Source organism: Triturus cristatus, chromosome 3_1 (genome assembly GCF_964204655.1).
Source record: "Triturus cristatus chromosome 3_1, aTriCri1.1, whole genome shotgun sequence".
NCBI lineage: Eukaryota > Metazoa > Chordata > Amphibia > Caudata > Salamandridae > Triturus > Triturus cristatus.
This window is the reverse complement of record NC_140583.1, coordinates 853,618,788-853,644,050: the sequence shown is the minus strand read 5'-3', so window position 1 is coordinate 853,644,050 and position 25,263 is coordinate 853,618,788. Positions and strand designations below refer to the sequence as shown.

Genomic DNA, 25,263 nt, shown 5'->3' with positions numbered 1-25,263 from the left:
AACAGAGTGGAAAGCTGAGTTGAAGTTGGGAGGGATTTCAATGGGACAAAATGAGCCATCTTGGTGAAATGATCTACCACCACCCATATAACGGACAACCCCTGACTAGAAGGAAGATCCACAATAAAATCCATTGAGATGGTGTGCCAAGGAGCTGGTGCTATGGGCAAAGGTTGAAGTAACCCTTGTGGGGCTTGTCTTATGGCCTTCCCCTTGACACAACTAGCACAAGATGCCACATACTGTCTCACCTGAGCTTCCAGACCGGGCCACCAAAAGTCTCGTTTGATCAATTCAATGGTCTTCGTGACCCCTTTGTGGCCGGCCAAAGTATCATCATGACAATGCCGTATGACTCTTTCTTGTAGATCAGCCTGTGGAACGAACAGTACTCCGTGATGATAGGGTTTCCCATCTCTACTTTCTCTCTCTGGGTCCTCTTTCAACCACTTAGCCAGATCTTCTTGTGACATTGAATCTCTGATCTTCTCTTCCAATTCTGAGTAAAGTATCGCCCCAATTATCTTTTCCTCAGGAATTATGTGAACTTCTCGGGAAGTTTCTCTTTGCTCACTTGAATTTAGCCGGGACAAGGCATCCGCCTTTCCATTGTCTGCTCCTGGTTTGTATGTCAAAACAAAGTTGTAATCTGCGAAGAACAACGACCATCGCAATTGTCGTGGCGAAAGTGTTCGCGCTGACTTCAGGAACTGCAGATTTCTATGGTCTGTATAGACGGTTACTTCATGCTTGGCCCCTAATAAATAATGTCGCCAGTCCTGAAAAGCATCTTTCACTGCCAAAAGTTCCTTGTCTGCAATGGAATAATTGACTTCTGCAGCTGTTAACTTCCGTGACCTATAAGCAACGGGATGAAGTTGGCCAGTCTCTCGATGTCTCTGCGACAAAATTCCTCCAATCGCCTGATCAGAAGCATCCGCCTCCACATAGAATGGTTCCTCTGTGTTTGGATGCTGCAGAATTGGAGCGGAAATGAAGGCCCTTTTTAAAGACTGGAAGGCTTCCTCAGTCACTGGTCCCCACACGAAAGGTTCTTTCTTCCTCAAAAGGAGAGTGATTGGGCGAACTTTCTCCGAAAAATTTGAAATGAATCGCCTGTAGAAGTTAGCAAATCCAATGAATCTTTGTATTTCCTTGACATTTTGTGGAGGGGGCCAGTCTCTTATTGCTTTTACCTTGGAATCGTCCATGGCCACTCCTTCAGGGGACAAAATGAATCCCAGAAATTCAACCTCTGTGGTGTGAAAAACGCATTTTTCCAACTTGACAAAAAGCTGATGATCTAGCAACTTCTTCAAAATGGCGCGCACATGTTGTACATGTTCTTCCATATTAGCAGAGAAAACAAGGATGTCATCAATATATACCACTGCAAAGCGGTCAAGGAATTCTCGAAGGATATCATTTACAAAATGCTGAAAGGCAGCTGGGGCATTGCACAGGCCGAATGGCATTACCTGGTACTCAAAGAGGCCGAATCGCGTCCGGAAAGCTGTCTTCCACTCATGCCCCTCAGCCATTCTAACCAAATGGTAGGCTCCGCGAAGGTCCAACTTAGTATAGATGCAAGCATCCTTCACCTGATCTAAAAGTTCCGAAATCAGTGGTAGCGGGTATCGGTTCTTCTTTGTCACCTGGTTCAAGGCACGATAGTCTATGCATGTGCGAAGCCTCCCATCCTTCTTCGGAATGAAAAATAAAGGAGAAGATGCCGGAGACTGAGAGGGTCGGATGAATCCATTAGCTAGATATCGATCCAGATACTCCTTCAGATGTACATTCTCAGCTTCAGAGAGGGCATAGATTCTACTGCACGGCAAGAGTGCCCCTGGTTCCAATTCTATGGTACAATCATACTCCCTATGTGGGGGCAATTTATTGGCCTCCTGTTCATCAAAAACCTCTCTCAAATCCAGATATTCGCTGGGAATCGCTGGAACCTCCAACGCACAGACCACCAAAGACGGTTCTGCCAATAACGTTGCTTGGGAGGGCTGGAGATGGGTTTCCTCTCCTTGAAAACAATGTTCCTTGCAATAATCTGAGCTCATTTCCACCGATCTTCTTGCCCAGTCAATCCTTGGGTTGTGTTCCGTGAGCCAAGGCAAACCCAAAATGAGCTGAAACTGAGGGGCATCAATCAACGCAAACTTTAAAATGCTCCTATGGCTCCCTGGACCTTCCAAGATGATCTCTTCAGTATCCCAAGTGATGGGGCCAGAAGAGAGATTTGTTCCGTCAACAGCCCGCACCGGTTCTGGCTTGATTTTGCGGACAAACTGGATTCCTAGGGATTTGGCAAATCTTATGTCGCAGAAATTCCCTGTTGCCCCAGAATCAATCATGACAGAAATGTTCTCCATAGCTTTTATTCCAAATTTAATTCCACAGGGGATAATCAAATGAGGGGCCGCGGACTGAAGGGTATTAGCCAGCATTTGTGGATCTGGAGTTGACTTCTCTTCTGCGCCCACCAGAGCAACTCCTCCTACTGGTGGGGCTTGTCTTTTGGCACAGTACTAATCTTAGGTCTTCGTGAACATTCCTTGACAAAATGCCCGGCAGTTCCACAATACATACACAATTTTCCATTTCGTCGCCTCTCCCTTTCCTCCTTAGTTAATGGGCCTCTAATTGACCCAATTTGCATTGGTTCTTCCCCTGAAGTTGTCTCAGATGGCTTAACCGGATCTGACCTGGCTCTGTCGAAACGCGGAAGGAAAGGCCGTACCTCCTTGCGACGCTCACTCCGCCTCTCATTTTGCCTCGAATCAATCTGAAGTACAAGGTCCATTAATTCTGACACATCTGTGGGTCTCCTTGGGATTTGTGCCAACCCATCTTTTATTTCATCTTTCAGTCCTCGATAAAAAATGGCCGCCCTCTTTTCCTTTGGCCACTTGGTTTCCACTATTAGTTTATTGAATTGGGCAATATAGGCTACTAACTCCCGACTCCCTTGTCTGAGATCCAAAAGTTCATTGTCTGTCGTTTGTGACACTGTGCGCCGATCAAAGATGCGAAGAAATTCTTCCTTGAATTCCTCAAAGTTATACAGAATTGAGTCATTGCAACTCACAAGCGGCATTGACCAGGCTGCCGCATCTCCGCTCAGGTAAGACAGTACAAAGGCCACCTTGGATTGGTCCTCTTTAAAAACGATAGGCTTGCAAAGGAAATGCAAAGAGCATTGGGTGAGGAAAATTTGCGCCTTATGGGGATCACCTGTAAATCTTTCTGGGGCTGCCAAAGGTATAGTGGGAGACATGGCATGGATAACCTGAGTGGTCAGTTCAGATGTAGATGACGTGGGCGAGAAATGGAAAGATTTAGGGGCCTTAAACTCAGCACTATCTCCGGAAACCAATTCTTCCACCCTCTGCCTAAGGAAATTCGCTTCCTGACTAGACTTCCTGACCTCCTCACTGAGAGTCTTATTTGCCTCCATGGTGACATTTAACTGTTCCTGAATTCTTTCTAGTACTGCTGCCAATGTCCTAACATCCAGACCCTCAGCCATACTGCTCAGGTGGGATTTAGTTGAATGGCACTTCAATCTGTCAAGACAAGCGAAAGAAGGTACCACGCACCTGAAATTCCCTTCCACCACGGGAACAGCTGGACTGAAGACCTGGACTCAATTGACGAGAATTTCCCAGCTCCCCTGCCTCGCTACAGCGAATAAAATTCACTTCCAGCAAGATGGGGGAAAGGGGAATGGGATAATAGAGAGAGACTCCACTGTGATGCCTGCTTCTCCCGGGCTAGTATGCCTGCTTCTCCTGGACTAGGGTGGTTACTCTGGCATCTGTGAATTAAGTTAACAGAGAATTAGTGGAAGTCCCCTAAAGGCCCTCACTACTCCCTACCCACTCCCTACGCCCCGACCTTTACCTGATTTCTACTGTGGATTTGCCTCTCTCTTTTAGTTGCCTTTTTGTGCTCCGCGCTAAGCAAGCGCTACAATGCTTGATGACTGCTGCTGCGCTTGACGGTGCTCCTGCGCCTGATGGTTCTGCTGCACTTGATGATTACTGCTGCGGCAATTGATGGTAAGCAATATATATATATATATATTTAACATACAACGAGATGAAGTAGATTCTTTTCTTGTTATCAGAACTGCTGAAGAAAGTTCCTCATGGAAACTAAAAGCCAGTAGACTGAATTGTACTCTCTTGAAATTTCTGTCTGGAACCCCAAACTTTGATAAAGGAAGTCTATGGGGACTGCTACTTGTTCTACTACCAGGAACGTAGTAAGGGAGTATCAGTAGTCTGACAGTCTCAAATTGTTTTATGCTTCAATACGCATTTAAGCATTTGGCCACTCACCGAGGAATGACTGTTGACCTTTTCTCAGTAATAGTTCCTGCCTTGAAAGACCTTCCCCAAGACACCGCTGGAAGATTTCCACTCACTGGAATTGACAGGAAAGTTCTTGTGACACGAGATGAGATAGAAGACTTCTAACTCCACCTCCGGAATCTGTTGAGCAGCGAAGAATAACTTTCTCAACCCCCAACGAATACTTTCTGAAGTTCTGTGAGAGACTCGAACGACACAGCCTCCTCACAAATTTCTACAGTTGAAGTGCGCCGCTGTCAGGGAACGCGCGCACGTTCAAACATCTGCCTGTCAAACACTAGACCGCTAACCCACAGACCGCCCTGAGAACGGGCGCCCTGTTGGTAGTAGTTTTTAGCAGACTAGTCTTCTTTTGGGAACGTCTGAAGGAAGGGAAGTGAAACAGCCGACTCCAAGGGTAATTGAATAGTTTTCTTTTGCGATCAGAACCAGGGGAAACCGTGCAGGAACACGTTTTGCCGTTCTTGACACATTTAAAACTCAAGTGAGCGTTGCTGGAAACTGAAAATACGCTGATTTTTTACCCAAGTGGGGGAGTTCAAAATTACACCTTCGGCCGCGTTGTCAATATTCATCACTCAATCCGGGCCCAACTGCTCGGCAGCGCCTCCATGCTGAGACGCTCGCGACCCGCTGTAGATCTAGCGGTGGTGCTCTCTCGCGACTGGACCAGCCGCAAAATATTTCAAAAATAAGGTTGGCCTTGCAACGAGAAAGCACTCGCAGTAGGTGAGTCCACTGATTTATTGAGGACAACAACGGAGGTAGAAAGTGGCTTCGTCTCAATTCAAAAAAGGCCCGACCGGTTTCGGACACCCATGTCCTTGCTCACAGGCCAATGCAAAGTCTCGCAACAACCAAAATAGCAGCACATCTGATTAAATCGGCATCCCTGCCCCCTGTGGGCGTATACATGCAGACATGCATTCTGGTGCTTGTAGTGCTGCAACAGTCATTTAAAACTCAAGTGAGCGTTGCTGGAAACTGAAAATACGCTGATTCTTTACCCAAGTGGGGGAGTTCAAAATTACACCTTCGGCCGCGTTGTCAATGTTCATCACTCAATCCGGGCCCAACTGCTCGGCAGCGCCTCCATGCTGAGACGCTCGCGACCCGCTGTAGATCTAGAGGTGGTGCTCTCTCGCGACTGGACCAGCCGCAAAATATTTCAAAAATAAGGTTGCCCTTGCAATAAGAAAGCACTTGCAGTAGGTGAGTCCACTGATTTATTGAGGACAACAACGGAGGTAGAAAGTGGCTTCGTCTCAATTCAAAAAAGGCCCGACCGGTTTCGGACTCCCATGTCCTTGCTCACCGTCCAATGCAAAGTCTCGCAACAACCAAAATTGCAGCAATCTGATCAAATCGGCATCCCCGCCCCCTGTGGGCGTATACATGCAGACATGCATTCTGGTGCTTGTAGTGCTGCAACAGTCATTTAAAACTCAAGTGAGCGTTGCTGGAAACTGAAAATACGCTGATTCTTTACCCAAGTGGGGGAGTTCAAAATTACACCTTCGGCCGCGTTGTCAATATTCATCACTCAATCCGGGCCCAACTGTTCGGCAGCGCCTCCATGCTGAGACGCTCGCGACCCGCTGTAGATCTAGCGGTGGTGCTCTCTCGCGACTGGAGCAGCCGCAAAATATTTCAAAAATAAGGTTGCCCTTGCAATGAGAAAGCACTCGCAGTAGGTGAGTCCACTGATTTATTGAGGACAACAACGGAGGTAGAAAGTGGCTTCGTCTCAATTCAAAAAAGGCCCGACCGGTTTCGGACTCCCATGTCCTTGCTCACAGGCCAATGCAAAGTCTCGCAACAACCAAAATTGCAGCACATCTGATTAAATCGGCATCCCCGCCCCCTGTGGGCGTGTACATGCAGACATGCATTCTGGTGCTTGTAGTGCTGCAACAGTCATTTAAAACTCAAGTGAGCGTTGCTGGAAACTGAAAATACGCTGATTCTTTACCCAAGTGGGGGAGTTCAAAATTACACCTTCGGCCGCTTTGTCAATATTCATCACTCAATCCGGGCCCAACTGCTCGGCAGCGCCTCCATGCTGAGACGCTCGCGACCCGCTGTAGATCTAGCGGTGGTGCTCTCTCGCGACTGGACCAGCCGCAAAATATTTCAAAAATAAGGTTGCCCTTGCAATGAGAAAGCACTCGCAGTAGGTGAGTCCACTGATTTATTGAGGACAACAACGGAGGTAGAAAGTGGCTTTGTCTCAATTCAAAAAAGGCCCGACCGGTTTCGGACTCCCATGTCCTTGCTCACAGGCCAATGCAAAGTCTCGCAACAACCAAAATTGCAGCACATCTGATTAAATCGGCATCCCCGCCCCCTGTGGGCGTATACATGCAGACATGCATTCTGGTGCTTGTAGTGCTGCAACAGTCATTTAAAACTCAAGTGAGCGTTGCTGGAAACTGAAAATACGCTGATTCTTTACCCAAGTGGGGGAGTTCAAAATTACACCTTCGGCCGCGTTGTCAATATTCCTCACTCAATCCGGGCCCAACTGCTCGGCAGCGCCTCCATGCTGAGACACTCGCGACCCGCTATATATATATATATATTCCAATAACAAAGCACTCCTTAAACTCCGTTACGGCGATAAAGACTGCACAAACTCCTCTTGTTTGTGCGAATGTTTTTTTATTTGTTTCTCTCGTTCATGTCATGGCGCTTTTCGGCCGGCAATACGGCCTTGATCACATACAGACTACTTTGCGGTAAGACATTTTAAATTTTTTCAACAGTGTCACATGTCCCCAAACATTGAAAAAAGACTTTTGCCATTCACATATACATTTGTTAAAACCAGCAACTGATCACATTTTTCCACTATTACAATGTCAGCCGAAACATTTAAATTACATGTTTCGTAAATTCCATAATTTTTTGGACATGGATCTCAATTATTCATATAATAAGAGTTTAAAAACCGTAAAGTACAAGTATGGCCAATTTATAAAAACATGCTGCTGAAAACATATATAACCACTGCAATTTCAATGTAGTCTAAAACCAATATAAAAGGTCAACCTGATAGTGCATTCAAGCATATTTCAGTCATATGAATATTATATCTGCATAAATGCAAGCTCGAGTACTCAGTATTATGAATCATTCTTTAGGCCATTATTCGATGGTTTGCAATACTCATAACTTCTGAACCATGTATCCAAGTCCCCCATGACTTCATAAATTTATGTTCTACTGTAAATGTATACGATGTCTTTCTCCATACAACCTCCTAAAGTGCAGAGTGCAATCATTGCCTAATATGTGCAAAAAATTACTAAAAAGCGCAAAGTGCTATACAGTACATATTTGAAAAAAGTGCAAATATGGCAAAAATAAATACACATCTATAAGATCATTTTTGGGGGAGATTTTTATGTTATTTCCTGTATATTATGGAAAAAAATCAAATTATGTACAAGTGATTCTAAGGCGGCTGATTGTTGTACATAATAGGGTTACTACATATCCTATCATAATCTAGGAGTAGTCATTTTTCTAACTATGCTACTGATGCAAGACCATACGTTGTTACATAATGATTACAAAAATACAATTAGTTGTAAAAGCACAGGAAGATATGGAGGTCATCCGTGGTATTGAGTCCTCTTGGGGCCTTACTGTCGAACTTAATTATCATGCGAGTTTCCAATTGTCCCAGCATGCGTTCTCTGTTGCCCCCAAGTTGCAATACAGGAATCGCATTTATCACATAGTAAGTTAGGCATTTGAGATTGATATTGTGCTCAACCTTAAAAATACGTGCCAAAGGATAAGTGCGTTATTGTTTACAGTCGCCCTTAAATGTTGCAGTATGCGTACATGCACTTGCAGCTTGGTACTACCAATATAGTTCAAGCCGCAAGTACATGTAAGAAGATACACTGTATATTCAGTGCTGCAAGAATAATGACCCTTAATTGGTATACTCCTGGTATTATAGGTCTTGTTAATCCCAAATTTACAGGCTCTACATGACGTACATTTGAAGAAGCCATGTTTTGGTTGGAGCCATGTCACACTGGATGTTATTTCTGGGCTATTTTTTACCAACTGTGACCTCATGGACACTACCCGTCTGAAGGTGACTATTGGTTTGGAAGTTAAAGAAGGGGCAAGTACTGCATCAGTCAAAAGTATAGGCCAAGTTTTGTTGATGATTGCTTTTAATTGCCTTTGTTGCCTGATATATGTTGTGATTAAGCGAGGGGTGACACTTTGTTTATCTTTTTTTAGTGGTGTTAGACTCAGGTGCTTGATCTATTTTGTTCTTATTTCTATCACTTTCCAGTGAGGATTCCCTAGTTATTAAATCTGCTTTCTCACTGACTTCTTTCAGTATGACTTCATTATATCCTCGTGCTCTAAATCGCAATAATGTTTCTTTCACTTATTCAGCTCATCCCTAGTGCTACATATCCTTTTTAATCTAAGGAGTTCTCCACAAGGGATACTCCTGATCAAATGGTTTGGATGTGAACTCCTAGCATGTAGAGTAGCATTTCCTCCTGTAGGCTTCCTGTGTAAAGTAGATTACAGTCTACCTCCAGCCACATATACCGTGTCTAAAAATGCTACGCTTTGATGACTATGTGATGTGAATTTCAGATTGATATTATTGATGTGAATTTTTGAAATGAAGGTTTCAACACTATGGCGGTCTCCCTTCCATACTAAAAACACATCGTCAATAAATCGTAGCAAATATAATACATGGGTGGTAAACATTCTAGCATTGGTTCCTCTTAGACCCTGTTCCTCCCACCAGCCCACGTGCAAGCACGCGCAGCTGGGGGAGAAACAGGCTCCAATTGCTACTCCACGTTTTGTATATACAGGTCTTTACCGAACATAAAGAAATTATTGAATCGGCACCATGTAGTCAATTCAAGAAGCATTACATTCTGACTATGAAATGTCAAGGGCCTAGTATCCAAATAATGTTTGATCACTGTTAGACCTACATGGTGATCAATGCTCGTGTAGAGCGATTCTATGTCCAATGTTATTAAAAGTAGACCATCATTCCATTGTATATGCTGAATCTTGTTTAAAAAATCACTCGTATCCCTTACAGAAGAAGGGAGTGTCTCCACGTGACTTTGAAGAAAGTAATCAACATGTTGACTTATATGTTCACCTATTCCTCCAATGGCTAATATAATAGGTCTGCCTGGCATTGGAATTACCTCTTTATGGTTTTTCGGGAAAAGATATAATGTCGGGATCACCGGAAAATCATTTTGAATGAATTTGTGTTCTTGACTAGATATTAGACCTTGTCTTTTCCATGCATGCAAGTCTTTTTTCAATGTCTCAATTGCCTTTTTGTACTCAGTTATAGTTGTTTTCTCATAGCATTCAATATTGTTGAGTTGCTTTTGTGCTTCCTGAATATACTCCTTGCGGGCCAGATAACAACATTCCCGCCCTTATCGTATTTGTTTATTATAATTTCTTGATTATTTTTGAGTTATTTTATCAAGATCTCATATTTTTGATTCCTATATTTCAATCTTTTTTTACCATGATTGATTTTGCGATAAAATTCTTTCACATCCTCCGTTATTCTGTCATGAAAATAGTCTATTGCATCTTTTGGCATCACTGGATAGAATGTGGATTTGGCCTTTAAAGGACTAATACCCGCACTATGATGAATTAGATTCAGTGCTGACAGTCTATCTTGTGTTGATTCCTGTTCTGCTTGGTCTCTTTGATCTTGGTTCATTTCATTGCTCAGTTTATGTAGAGGAAGTAATCCTTGTGCATCAGAAACTTGAAGATTTAAATTTATCGTTGTGGCATTGTTCTCTTGGTTTTCACCTTCACTTAGTTGTTTATTGTCATCTTTTATCGTGAAGAACTTTTTTAGTTTTAATTTTATTATGTAACTATATATGTCAATTCTTGTGCGTCCATAATTGAAATTGCTCTCCGGGCAACAGGAAAGTCCAAGGGCTAACAGCTGTGTCTCAGCTTTAGATAAAACCACTGATGACAGGTTGACAACAGTATTATCATTCTCTATTATCGTCTGCGCCATTGCGGTTTCTTTGGTCTTCCTCTGCCGAAGTTTGAGCCTTTCTCTGCTCCTCTGGTTTCTTCGCAGTTTGGCATTTTTTCTGGTTCCGTGGGCACAATGTCTGCCGGTGATCTGATAAAAAATGTGATTCTTCCTCTGGGCTTAGTTTGTTCATTTCATCTGGCATGCTTCGAACATTGGATCTCCCGTCATCCGATTCATTGTCACTGGTTAGTGAATTTAATTCTGAACCAGACGTTTCTATATTGGCTATGCTTGTAGTAACTATCGCATTTGGATTTGTTGTAGTTTTAGTAGCATTGCCTAACCTTAGTCTTTTAAGATTATCGTACTTGGGCGAAAATGTGAACACTTGGCCCAGTTCATAGTCAGCCTTATCGCGGGTGAACTTATAGGCTTCTCTTGTCTTTATTTTGTCTTCTTGTTTTTTTATTTTGTTGCCAATTTCTTTTCTAGTTTAGCTTATATAATCTGTTTGCTCTAATTTGCCCAATTGTTCATTTATATTATCAATTTCTTTCAACAGGTCTTCATGGTCACTTTGTGCATATTTGATCAATATTTTAACCAAGTTTATTGATGCAGTTAGGTTGTTGGTAGCCCATTCCTTTAGCATATTTGGATTTGGATTGTCAAAACTTGCTGCCAATAAGATGCTCGACCCACGGGGGACTCGTCCTGCCTCCTCCTATTTTTGTAGGGACTTCTGTTCCCACCATTTTGTAACCTCATTGCGCATACATTTTTCTAGTGTTTTTAACAATGACTTCACATCAGTTTCATTAGTGCTCATTTATGCTGTTTGACTCCTCACCTTGGTGCTTGGTAAATTACTAAAAAGTTCATCGGCTGCCGCCTCTCGCTCCCGCAGTGCGTCCGCTGACATTTTAACTTTCTGTGAGAGCCCAGTGTTTTTTCCCGCTCCGCCAGGGAAAATCGTTATCACCAAGACCTCCCCACTTGCGCTTGAGCTGTACTCACTCACCGCTCTTGAAACTGCTACCGGGGCTTCCACCTCGCGCTCCCGCAGTGCGTCCGCTGACATTTTAACTTTCTGTGAGAGCCCAGCGTTTTTTTCCCGCTCCGCCAGGGAAAATCGTTATCACCAAGCCTCCCCACTTGCGCTTGAGCTGTACTCACTCACCGCTCTTGAAACTGTTCCCGGGGCGTTCTCCGACCCAACAATTGCTGCTCCAAGGCTGGGGATAGATTTCCTAGCTGTGCAGGGGCTGCCGTCGTAGTCTCTTCCTGGATTGTTACTCGCAAGTTGTGGCTGAAGACGGCTGCCTACTTCTGGAGAGGGGGTTCATGAACAGGAAGCAGACCCACTTCCATAACGTATCAATTCCAATAACAAAGCACTATATATACAGGTTCAGTGCATTCCTTCATGTGCCTAATTCTCAGCCATCTCAGTAATGTCAAAAACACAAAAAACTAGATAAAAAGCAAGCAATTATGCTGCGAGTTCAATGTCGCATTATGTAAAGATCAAAACAGTATGATCAATACCGATGTTTGGATCTCTCTGTTTCCTCTAAATAAGAAAAACATTGTTTCTTCCAGGATCCACAGTAGCAGTGCAGAGGAATACAGAGTCAGATAAGTATAGCCCATAAGGCATTCTTTGTTTATGCATGCAGAGTGCACTAGCGTATTACCAGACAAGGTTAGTAGCGACTTGATTCTTTGTTTGTTTTTTCTTTTCCTTTCAGGAGCGTCAGCGGAGAGTAGAAGAACATAGCAGAATCCATCACGAGGATTTGGCCACCAAAGCACAGCAACGGAATCCAGCCCAAAGAGAGGAGCCTACAGAGGACGCCGCGATCCACAAGGGAAACCGGAAGTAAGGTAGGAGATGTGACGGCAGGAATCTGCAGACCGAAAACAACTAGAATGACAAGCATCTTCTTGCCTATCTGTGCCGTCTTTATGCTCTGCGCGCTCAAGCCCTGACGCATTTTAGAAGACGGTGGCATGGGACATCTGCAGCCGTGACAGTATACCCCTCCTACAACACCCCCAAATGGTTTGGGTTTGTCGGGGTATCTGCGATGGAATTGTCTAAGTAGACAAGAGGAGTGTATGTAACTGGCAGTTTCTCAAGTGCTATCTTCAGGACCATATCCTTTCCAATGTATGAGATAATACAAGTAACGCCGTATCCTTTTGGAGTCTAATATGGCCTCGACTCCAAAGTTGGGTTCATTATCGAGTAATACTGCTGATGTTTTCGTGGGGCTTTAATTTCCAGGCGTGACTGGCTTTAACAAAGACACATACAATATATGATGTATCCGTAATGTAGAGGGCAGCTCCAATTTCATTGCAACCTTGTGGATTTTTTGTGTGATTTTGTAAGACCAAATGAGTTTAGGTTTGAATTTGCATTATCCTTTCAAGGCTATATGGTGTGTGGATATCCATACTTTGTCACCAATTTCATAGTCAGGCCCACGATGTTGGTCTGCATACCTTTTGTATGCTTTCTTAGCCTGCTTTAGATTCCCTTGTGCTGCTTGTTGTATCTCATGCACATGATCAACAAAGTCCTGTACAGCAGAAACCTGTGGTGTGAGCAAGGAATGGAGCTGAAGGCGGGGGTGAAAACCATAGTTACAGAAAAACAGGGTATAGTTGGTAGAGCTGTAAATTACTTTATTATAAGCAAATCCTGTCTCCCATAAATACATATCCCTGTCTGTGGTGTTCTGTAACAGTTGCACAGTTTTATCATCAATAATTTAATTGCAAATGTTGGAGTGATATTTCAATGTTGTCATGGAAGGGCGATGAGCGACATATTATGTGAGGTAATTAGGGGTGCAAAGGGAGGGCTTCAGTTATAGTTACCTTACAGCATGGGTAATAGTTACTTGAGATAACTATAACTGGTAAATATCAGTCATTTTTTAGTTCAAAAGCCAAGCTCCTCACCGCGCATGGCCAACCCCCCCACAGTCAGCCAACTGCATGCCGCGCGCACATTTCAGCGATATATAGGGTGGAGTTGGCCATAGAACCTGGCCTGGGGCAAGGCCCTGCATCCAACTCATTGGCGCACCCCCCTCCCGAAGCCACTTCAGGCTCCGGAGACCCATCCCCGGGGCCTTCTTTTTAAAGGTTAGGGGCAGACATATGTATGCCAACCCATGCTAATACTGGTAGGGAAAGTACTGTATCCAAGGGGTGGGATACCTGGGACACAGTATTTGAGCTGGCTCTGGGGGATGGGGTCCCCAGGGCCTCCCTTTACAGGCTCAGTTAGGGGGGCTATGTGGCCCCCCTCACCTTTTCTAAAGCATTCAGTCCCAGAGGATGGGGTCCCCGGGGTCTATTAAGGCTTGGGGAGAGGAGCCATACATGTCCCTCCCCATTTCTAAAGCATTTGGCCCCAGGACATGTGGTCCAATGGGCCTATTAAGACTTGAGGAGGGGGCCGTGCTTCCCCTTCCTTCTTACGTAATTCATCCCTGGGGATGGGGTACCCGGGGCCTTTTCTTACAGCAAAACAAGAAAAACAGTTTTACCGGGCCTATCCTGCCCCCTTAAGTCACTGTTTTTTTTTTTACCTTTACTTCATCCTTGTGACGAACAGAGTGCTAGCCCACCAATAAGTGCAGATTTCTAAGATGCCTGCTGCCAAATCATTGTTGATGTGGTGACAGCCAATCATTTCTGATCTTGAGACCTGTTGGCCCCACGAATCCTCCTCAATGTTAAATATACAAAGTTTTTGAGCCTTAATAGCTCAAAAAATACACAGTGGATTTACACCAAATCCCAAAAAGCACCCTTTCTGGACCAAGACCTAGGTTTTTACCAATTTTGGTATAAATCCATTCAGCTGTTTTTGCGGTATCGCTGTTCAATTTTCCTATGGAAAAATGATTGGGGAAAACATTTTTGGCACCCCCCTTTTTTCTTGGCTCCAGCTTGAGGGATCACCCTAAAACTTTCCAGGAAGGAGCTGTGGTAGATGAGAATTGTTTGTGGAATGTTTTGTGAAGAGTCGTCAAACAGGGTCATAGTTATTAGGAAAACAAAAACTGCTTTTCCTAAGGAAACACAGACGTAACCTAACAGTGTAAACTGCCACTGGGCAATATAAATAGTACATATGTGTTTTAATATATAGATATATATTATTATTTGGGGGGGCTCGCCACCCCAAACCTGCCCTTTTTAATTCCTAACCTCCCTTTACATCTTCTCTCTCCTGAACCCTAAAATTACCCTTACCTGCCTTTACCTCTACGCACTCTGAACCCTAAAATTACCCTTAACTCCCCTTACCTCTACCCACCCCTGAACGCTAAAATTGCCCCTACCTCCCATTACGTTTTCCCTTCCCTAAACCCTAAATAAACCCTTACCTACCTTTACCTCTTTCCCTCTCTAACTCCCAAAACCACTTGTGCCTCATTTTACCCCTTCCTAACCCTAAACCCTAAAATCCCCCTTAGCTCCCCTTACCTCTACCCACTCCTAAACCCTTAAATCATCCTTATCGACCTTTACCTGCACCTTTACCCCTTTTTTTAAATGACATAAAGAATTATGTTTAAAAAAAAAAATACTTACCTGCATAGTAAAGTACTGTGTGGTAAAGGGTTCACCGTAAAAGTTAAAACCTATAATAAGTACTTTCCTACGTAGTACATACCTGTATGGTAAAGACTGTGTGGTAGTGTGGTAAAGGTCATGCTTAGAAAAGGCTGTGTTGTAAAGGCTGCTTTCCCCCAGAGCATGCTGCTGTTGGGTATTTGTACGAGGGAGAAAGCAAGGGAACACATACATTGCCATTGAATGCTGAAAGAAAAGGAAAAACGTAACTCCCTGAATGTCAGCACTGGAAGGATACAAATAATCCAGTCAAAAGGATGGTGAGAAGCTATGCTCCAGGGGAGGGACAAACACAAGAATTAGAAGGATAGCCATTGAATAGGAAGCTAGTAAATTGGATAGATAAGAAAGCCAACCCAATACAAGCAACGGGCTGGCCCAAAGCCTATTGTATTTATTGGTAGTGTCTACAATTCATCTTAGGCAGCAGACAGTTAATAGCTGTCTGTAAGCGAACCTAAAAACAAAAAAAAGTTCTGTGAAAATTGACAAGCTTCTTCTAGTGTATCTTTGATATTCGTGACCATGTGATAAATGGATTACTCGAGCTAATTCCACATGGCTTTAGTAATCTAAGATGCCTTTGGCCACATCAAAACCCTGGCCACTGCATCACTCTTGGACCAGCACCAATAAGAGCAAAAGGAATCATTCCTGCTCGATTAGGAACAATCCAGCCCAAAATGTCAGATCCCATCCCAAGGAAAGAGTACACCAGCAACCCCATATCGGTTTCAACCTAGTTGGGCCTCATTAGTGAGATGCAGCTTAAATCTTATGACGCAGCAAGCTTTTCGTAAGCATTGCAACCATCACTTGTGTTTTTCCAAGTGCAATGCTCTAAGAGAGTGGGTATGCCACAACGTAGATCTAATGCCCATTTAACCAAAAGCCTCAAGCTGGACCAACCTCCCTGATGAGGTACAAGTCGGCTGAAATGAGTCTGTGGGTGCATCTGTCTCTCTGAAGAGGGGGTCTAGCACAGGAGTCTAGGTAGGACTGTCCCTTTTAGAAAAATACCAATCTAATTTGCATAAGGTGGTGCTTGTCTGGAGAGGCATAGTGGATGAAAAACGGCCGACTTAAATGCAGACTTGAGCGGCTGCTAGTTGCTGAGACGTTTGCAAGCATTCCTTCCATCAACTTTTGTGTGTACCATTTTGTAAGCACGTTTATAACATTGTGATTCCTTATTCACTTGTATGATCGGTAGATTTAGTTGTTTTAGGGAACACATCAGCGTCCATATTCCAAATTCAGTTAAGTAAACTTGAGGGGGGCCCCCTGCAAAGTACATGCAGGCCCCAGACTTTTGGCCAGATTTACTAATGTTTTTTGCGGGCGCAAATGGGTTTTAGATCCGTTTGCAACTAGGATTAGTGACTCGCTATTAGGAAGGGTCGTGCCTAGGGCATCCCTTCCTAATAGCGCCTCCTGAAGCTATGTATGACTGTTTAGCGACCACAATTGCGGTCACACAACAGTCGCAGTTTACCACCCTTCTAAGAAGGGTAGTAAACCACTCGCAAATGAGAAGAGGTTCCCAGGGGAGCACTTCCCCTTTGTGAGTGGCTTTCAAAATATGTTTTACGGGCAGGCAGTAGTCCCAGGGACCAATGCCTGCCTTTAAAAAATTAAACTGAAAAGTTTCATTTTTATTTTTTAAATGCATCCCATTTTCCTTTAAGGAAAACGGGCTGCATTTTAAAAAAAACTGCTTTATTTAAAATCAGTCCCAGACATGGTGGTCTGCTGACCCCAACAAGCCAACATCCCTGGGAGTGCCAGCCATTCCCAAGGGGGTCGCAAATTGCAACAGTCTCATTAATATGCATGAGGCATGCAATTGGCGACCCCATTGGGAATCGCAAACAGTGTAGACACTGTTGTGCATCCCAATTTATGAGTAGCAAACTGCGAGTCGCAAATGCGACGTAATTTACGACTCGCAAATTGCTGGGTCGTAAATCTGGCCCCCAGTCCCAAACTCTCAGGTCAGGGACGTGCCTGTGCCAGAGGCCCCCCTCCACCACCCCCCGTAGCTCGGGACTTATGTTACGCCAAATTAACTCGGGCGATATGAATACATTCGATTACTATCTAACTTGTCTGCATTTTGTTACCGAGACAACTCTGTAAAAGAAGACATCAGTGTCTCAAATATCGATAAAGGAAGCACGAATCATCCAGAACCTACCAGTACATAAAATGGTGTTGACCAACGATCACATTTAGCTTTAAGACCATATAGACGTTGTTATGCTGCACTTTCATGATTGGTAAGTGTGAAAATCTAGGTGCAAAAAGATGCCAGTCAATTTCCCTAAGAGCGAAGAAAATTGCAACCCGGCAGAATGAGAGCACAAAGGGCATGGTAATTGCCTCACGAACAATCACCCAAATAGTTTCACAAAGCACACAAGAATCTAGCTGCACATAAGAAAACAAAGCTAAATTATCTATATTATTGAGCTGATGATGGCTGTCAGTGGTTTGATCAGTTGGACCGCTTAGCCCTCCACCGCATACAGAATATTGCATAATAAAAGAAAAACGTTTCACAGTAAACAGAATCTCTCCTGATTGCAGCTGATTATATTAAGTAGCTTGTTTTATTGGTGTCGCAGGGGTGGCTTAGCAGCTCCAGTAACAAATCTGCACAGACGACCTCTCACATCAACTGATGAGGCCTATTAAAACACCTGCTGCCCTTTGCACACTTAAGATGTTACATTGCTGAACTGTTTTGATCCCGAATGTATTTGCCAATGTTTTTCACACACGTAGAATGATCTCTTCCGTGATCTTAAGCAGCATCATTTAAATGCTTGACAAAAGAAAAGGCTTTTACCTGATGCCAGCATGTCATTAATTAAAACGAGAAAACGCTCGTCTGGGATTTGAGCATCTGTGTGCAGAAAGACGGTGCTAATGTTCTTCACTCCGACTTTGAAATACAGCGTAGCTATATCACTCTGAGGATAAAAGAGGAACAAGATAAACATTTAGAAATAACGAAATCCAGAAACAAATCATGCCAGAAGACATACTTAGTTGCAAAAAGAAACATTATTTTGCTTCTGGGACGTAATGCAAGACCTACTCCATTGAGTGCGAGTTCTAGCTTTCTTTCAGTTTCTCACAGATTAACATTTTTTTAAAATAACTCAAGATAAAATAGAAATATTCAGTTTTACTCGGCTGTTTCAGGTTAGGAAATTAAGAACACCCGCAAAGCGATGACTGTGGGTAAAAACCATAGACATCAATTCACCAAAATGCCTGGGCTAGCTGAAGTGACATAACACACCCTCTGACCTTCACTTTCACTCAGACTCACAGACTTAAATATCCACCTGCATTCAGACATGAACACAATGTCTCTCACATAATCCCACTCTCACTCGTAAGTACGCACACAACATACATTAAAAATATATTTTTGTACTTACCTCAGCTGCCAGGGAAGGTCATATGCCAGCTAATTGTCCTCCATTTTTTACACTAATAGTGAATAATGTATAACAATTCACTATGGGTGTAATGAAAAAATGACAGAAAACAAGGAGAATGGAGCCCCAACCGATGTCCATAAGGACGATCTCCCTTTCTGTTCCAGGCACTTATTTTGCCACCTCTGAGGCTAGGGGTCGCAAAGGCAGTTCCAGTGGATGCAAGGGGAAAAGCAGGGATGCGAAATCAAAGGCTTGCAGGCTGTGAGGTTATGGAAAGGGGGTCTACCTGTTCCATCAGGCCAAGCTGTACAATCCTGCCAGGAGGCAGCTTCTGATTGGCCCCTGCAGACCTCAAAAGAGCTGAAACACTCCAGCAGAATGGGACGTGACATCAAATGCTTGCAGGCAGTGAGGCTATAGCAAGGGGGACTACCGGTTCCAGCAGGTCAAGCTGTATAATCCCACCAGGAGACAGCTGGGCAGCTTCTGATTGGCCCCTGAAGCCCTCAAAAAGGCAGAGACACTTCTGCAGCAGGGCACAATATCAAAGACTTGCAGGCTGTGAGGCTATGGCAAGGGGGACTACCAGTATCAGCAGTCCAAGCTGCACAATCCTGCCAGGAGGTGGCTGGGCAGCTTCTAATTGGCCCCTGCAGTCCTTAAAAGGGCTGTGACACTCCCACAGGGCGGGACGTGTGGGAGGCACACCCTGGCCAAGGGCTGGCCAATCTGCGCCTGTCAGTGACTAGTGGAGGCTGAACTGGGCCAACCCTCTTGGCGCAAAGATCTCGGGCCAGGTGTACAACCCACCAGATGTATAACAGTGTCTCAGACACTGTGTGCAATTTCTAATGGGGTCAAAAATTGCATGCCTCATGAATAATAATGAGGCAGGCGCAACTGGCGACCCCATTCGGAATGGCTAGCACTCCCAGGGATGGTGGCCTGCTGGGGTCAGCAAACCATCATGTCTTGGACTGCTTTTAAATAAAGCAGTCTTTAAATGTAGCACATTTTCCTTAAAGGAAAACAGGATCCTTTACAGTTTCTTTTTTTTAAGGGCAGGCAGTGGTCCCCTGGATCACTGCCTACTCTTAAAATTATTTTCTCACATACTCACAAAGGGGAAGGGGTCCCTTGGGGATCCCTTCCCGTTTGTGAGTGGTTTACCACCTACTTGAAGTAGGTGGTAAACTGCGAGTGTTTTGCGGCCGCAAATGCCGTCGCAAAACAATTGTACATGGCATGGTGACTTGCTATTAGAAAGGGACACCCCTTCCTAATAGCATTTGTACATACCATTTCCCTTTTTTGTGGTCGTCAGCGGGAGGATCTCCAGTTTGTGGCGGCAAAAAGGGTCGTATATCTGGCCCCTCACCTCCTAAATGCTAGAGCCTATCGGCCACGAACCATGGGTAAGCAACCATCAACAATCGGGGGGGGCTGGCTCAATAACTAACTACCTGACTACTGCCATGTCGGTAATTAACTATGAGAATGAGTCCGTGGAAGAGAGGCTTGGGACTACTAGGTAATCCTCGACTTTTCACCATGGTGACAAACAGAATTCTAACCCACCAATAACTGATCTGGAAGGAACCACTAGATGCGAAGTAGAGGGTCAAACTAACGAGTTTAGTGAAACTACCCCTGACCCACAGAACTGTTGTGTGCTTGTGGGGTGTCTAGATATTACCATTGGGGTATCAGCACCTTATAGGCAAAAGTTCCAACTAAGATATTGCAGCTTCCACATACAACAAAAGGAAAAAGGCTGGTTCACGCATAGGGCATGAGGTGAAAAATAATGGGAAGAACTACACTAAAGCAAATCAACTGACCTACAAGGGAAGGCCCCGAAGCCAAAGGAGCCTAAGGGGCCTATGAGGCATCCAGAAGCGAAAAAGGAGACAAATATAACAAGTGCATGGGGAGGCCTGCTGCCTAGAAGGATTACTTGTCAGGCTATTGACTCCGCTGACTGCGGCACTGCAAAGGATTGATAGAACTCTGAAGGAGCTTCTTACACATGTGCAGTTCAAACCACTTATTCTACCTGCAACCAGTAGGCACTATCCTTGTCCTGCTGAATCTGCACACTACAACTGCAATTTATAAATTGATAAGGAGAGGGAACATCTGCAGGCCAAATTAGCAGATTAGGTCACTTTAAAATAGTTCCCCAGGGTTGGTCCTGAACGAGGCTCTAGAGGAAAGCCTGCCTCCTCAGCATTTCCAAATACTGTTCCATCAGAAAGGGCTCCAAACAGTAAACTGCAAATCCTATAGCTTCCTCCGGAGTGAACACTGTATGTAATAGTCTTGAAGACTGTCCCACCTCTGGACTCAGCCCAAGAGGAATCAGGATCAACAGCTGAAGAACAAGGTGAGACACTGGTTGGCCACCACCATTGTACGCATTACAAGTAATGTCCTCTCAAATCGGGGTTCGGAGGATACAATGGCTGTGCAACATCTGCAAGATGGATCTGGGAGACTGAGTCGTAATTAACGTTCACAACACAAACCTAATTGGGCGGATAGTGGACAGACTCAGCAATCTCCAAGGTCTTCCCCAAAGAATCCAGCTGGCCTGTTTAGGTTATTTATACGAGCCAAGACCTATTTATAATCCAGGAGATTCATGAGATTCATCATATCAATACATAATCGTTTTGCCACCCTGGAAGAGGTTGACTGACTACCCTGTGGTTCTGAGGCCAAGGTTATAGATGATTCATCCACGGTCTTAGTGGCCGTGTAGAAATAGCTAGTAGTTTTGCAGACCTGGCCAATCCTGATTGCTCATCTAGTCCACTATCTGCAACAAATGGTCCAACCCAATATATTCCACCACTAGAAGCTGGGAAACATGAAATGGGCACCGACACCCAGTCACCCTTTGACTCACTGACAAAAGGGAAGGATAGAACTGGTTCATTGCCTGATGGGGCTTCAATAGCAGAAGATACTATTAGTGCCACAACTACGCCCACTGACTTGAATGCCCTTTTTTGCAACATTGCTGGTATTAGCAGCAAACTGGGTATCTTTAATTTCAAAACAGCAGATTGTATGTTTTACCGAGACTTGGTCACAAACTAATACCCATATTAATGTTTTTTTATCTATCTTTACACCTGCAATTCAATCTCCCCCCAGGCACCATAGTGGTGGTCTTTTAAGCACCACCTGGGCAGCTAAGGCAGTGAAGATCTTTGTGGACTCCCCTTATTTTCAAATAATTTGTCTTTCATTGATTGGGTCACCTTTAGTAATCCTTATCAATTTTTATTATAACAATTTTACTAGTAGCAATGTTCACATAATTAAATCTCTAGCTAGTAACGTAGATCGGTTTTGATCAAGTCTGAAAGAAGATTACATAATACTATGGGGTGTGGATTTTAATCTTAGACTCCGTCTAACTGCTGATGATGATGTTTGCAGTTTAGTGGTGAAGGATTTTTCCAACCTTTCACATTTCGTCCACAACCCATGTGGCGACAAACTGAAGAGGCTTCTGTTGACCCATGAACTTATCCTTTGTATAGATGTAGCGGCAAGTGAAATCCTACAGGAAGTAATATATACAGGAAGAGGTAGTGGTTCTGCAATTTACTTTGTTGCACTGTCCAAGTCTTGGTCCAGGAAGGTCTCAAATTTCCAGATCCTGAATTGTGCGATTAGTGACCACAATCTTCTGGTCCTAAGTTTAAATGTAGGGCTGCCCCTGATACCTGTGGATAGGATGCATTGCCTTATCAAATATACCAAGAATGGGGGGATACAATGGAAGTGGTAGGATATTGACCCAAAGGGCATCTTAGTTCAGCTTTTGGTAAACCACATGGCTCAGTTCGAGCTCTGTCTTAGCGACAAGCATGACCTGGAGGTAGTTTAAATGCATTTTCTGAAATCTAGTCCAAGTAGAAAAGTGGGCTACTAAAAAGGTATTTTAACACCGGCACAGTATGTCTTTCGGGAGGACCTGGGAATGGTGGATCAGTGCTTAAACCTGCAAATAATAATGATCAAGAATCCGGTCTGTAAAGAGGGCTGCCTATTTTTGGTGTTCATGGATTTAGGTGCAGCATTTGATAATGTCATAAGGGAGAAGCTGTGGATTATGATGCTAAGTAAGAGTGCTAATCCCAAAATTGTTCATCTACTTGCCCAGTTGCAGGCAGATGTAGAAGGCAGGATTAGGTATGGGCCAAATAGAGAATGCTCTACTTAGATAAAGATTAGAAAGGGTGTCAGACAAGGCGGTGTGCTGGCACCCTTCCTCTTTAGTTTTTACATTAATGGCCTTGAGGACTGTCTGATCAATGCAGCAGCTGACCCACCTGGGATGGAGACACAACAACTACCTGTACTTATGTATGCAGATGATTGCATCCTCTTTGCACGAACAGGGAGGGGTCTCTAGTAACTTTCAAATAGCTTTGTGACTTTTATGTCCACTCTGGGCCTCTATACGAACAAAACAAAATCATATGTATTGGTTCGTGAGCAACCACAAAGAAGAATAACCCCCTTCCACATTGGTGGAACAACCCTCAAATGTGTTTCCACATTTTCCTATCTGGGGGTACCATTTGATAGTAGGAAAACCTGGATGCACCTAGAGGAGATATGAGTTACACAGTTAGAACAAGCAACAGTGTCCCTATGCAAATTTGCTTTCAAGCTAAGGTTTATCCCTTAGACGCAGCAATTATGAATTATAAAGATAGACCCATATCAATCGCCACCTATGGCGCTGGTCTATAGGGGCATACTGACCCTTCACCCTTGCAGAGTAGTGAAGATAAATGCTTGCGAAGACTTATGTCATTCCTTCCCAGCATACCTGCCAAAATAGTTGCATGAGGAGTTAGTATTACATTGCTTGGGAACTGTAGTAAAGATGGCACCAACTTTACTTTGGTTGTCAATCTGGTCCAGGCCAGAAGCAGCATTGACTCAAATGGTGATTACTGACTGCTTAACTTTAGCAGGGGCACATAAGATCAGCTGGCTCATGCATGTAAAAAATGAACTCCATGCCATTGATAGATCCAATTTGTTCATCAACCTGATGACTACAGAAACTCGGACAAGACCTTTGGTAAAAAGAGAACTGCTAAAAACACCACATACTGAGCCATATCTGTTAAAAGTCCCATGCCATCAGAGATACTATCAGTCAAGATTTTAGACCAAATAGCCACTACTGGATATCATTCCCAAAGTGGCCCCCATTATCTTTGTTAAAAGGGATCAGTGACCTAATTTGATTAAAACTGTCACCCTGGAGTACCACTGGCCACCATTTTGGATTCTTTACACATCTACACCACCTGACCCCTCACCCGCACTGCACCTAACGGCTTGGGACAAAAGATCTCTAACAAAGAGCCCCTCATAGGATGCCCGTCAGGCATTGCAGCGCAGGCCTGACGAGGAGCATGCCCTATGATGAAGCATGACACCCTTGGGTGTGTGAGGGCCCTATTTTCCAAACAGGGATACCCCCTGTATCCATCCTTGGAACAGGACAGGACCTTCCTGCACCTCCACTACATCCACGCTACTTTCCTCAGCCCTGAAGAGTCGTGGGATTACTTTTCCCTGACGAAACATGTGTCGGCTGGTTGCGTTTCCCAAAGGAATAAAAAACATCCTTCTTCTACTGCAGTATTTACTGGTTTTAACTTATATGTGTGCACAGGATTACATTGTAGTGTTTTGTTGTAGGGTTCACCCTACACACATTAAGGGGTTACAAGGGTCTCCCCTTCCTGTTAAGCACCATACTCACTCGTTCACCCAAACACCCTACACGCATACTTGCTGAGCGCCATCACTTCCTACACACTAAAACCCCTTTCACAAATTTGTTTACCTTCCTGCACCTCCTCTCCCTAGTTCAGAAACAGCATACTCATTTTTGATATTAAGATTTAGACTGGGCCTTGCCCATCTTTTGGTGTCATACCCCTCTAAAGTCTTTGCGTCGAAAGACCTGGTACCTTGCACATGTAATTCAATTAGCTCTTCTGTACGCTTTTACAGAGAACAAAGAACCCAGCTAGTACTACCTCTTCTGAGAACTTCAAATATCAGGAAGTGTAAAGAGGCTTTGGCATACTTACAATTGCTCCAGACTGACCAAGTACGCATAACAGTATATAAATATATTTCAGCTGTTGTTAAATGCAGGAGAATTGTGGGGAAATCAGGACAATATATTGGCAGATTGTTCTTGTTTCTAAGGATCTATTGATCAGTAATCCCCGTTCTAATAATTCTATTAAAAATTTGAACATATTGGGGCATTGTATTCTTCTGTATGATGAATTATCTGTTGACATTGTATGACTGTTTAGCTGGTCCAGAGAGGTCCGGGCAGGAATGCAACTGTTCTAGGCTACTTGACTTCATGCTTTGGACCAACGTTTTAGCAGCTAAACAGAGGAGAGCAAGCATCAATAGATAATGTTTTAAATTAAGTGTCCTTTACTCTAATTGTGAGGAGACCATGGAATGATAATTTTAAACATTTCTATTGATGCACCAAGACACTTTGGCATTATCACAACAAATTGTCGAATCGTGGAGCTGTGCCAAATTTAACAGCTCCAAAATTTCCAAAATGCAAGGATGTGTCATATTTACTACAATATGGAGCACCCCTGTGTTTTCCCTAGCATTGGCATGAAAAGTAGCTACC

The 25,263-nt window shown here is 43.9% G+C and overlaps 1 protein-coding gene across 1 annotated transcript in view; it reads right to left on the bottom strand.

Moving 5' to 3' along the window:
* The window catches only part of LOC146861181 (dynein axonemal heavy chain 11-like), a 2,741,463-nt gene that overhangs the window by 1,263,145 nt on the left and 1,453,055 nt on the right, over positions 1-25,263 (bottom strand). The window contains exon 45 of the mRNA XM_085646213.1: positions 17,942-18,065. Coding sequence (XP_085502339.1) covers positions 17,942-18,065 — 124 coding nt within the window. The remainder of the gene's footprint in view (positions 1-17,941; positions 18,066-25,263) is intronic.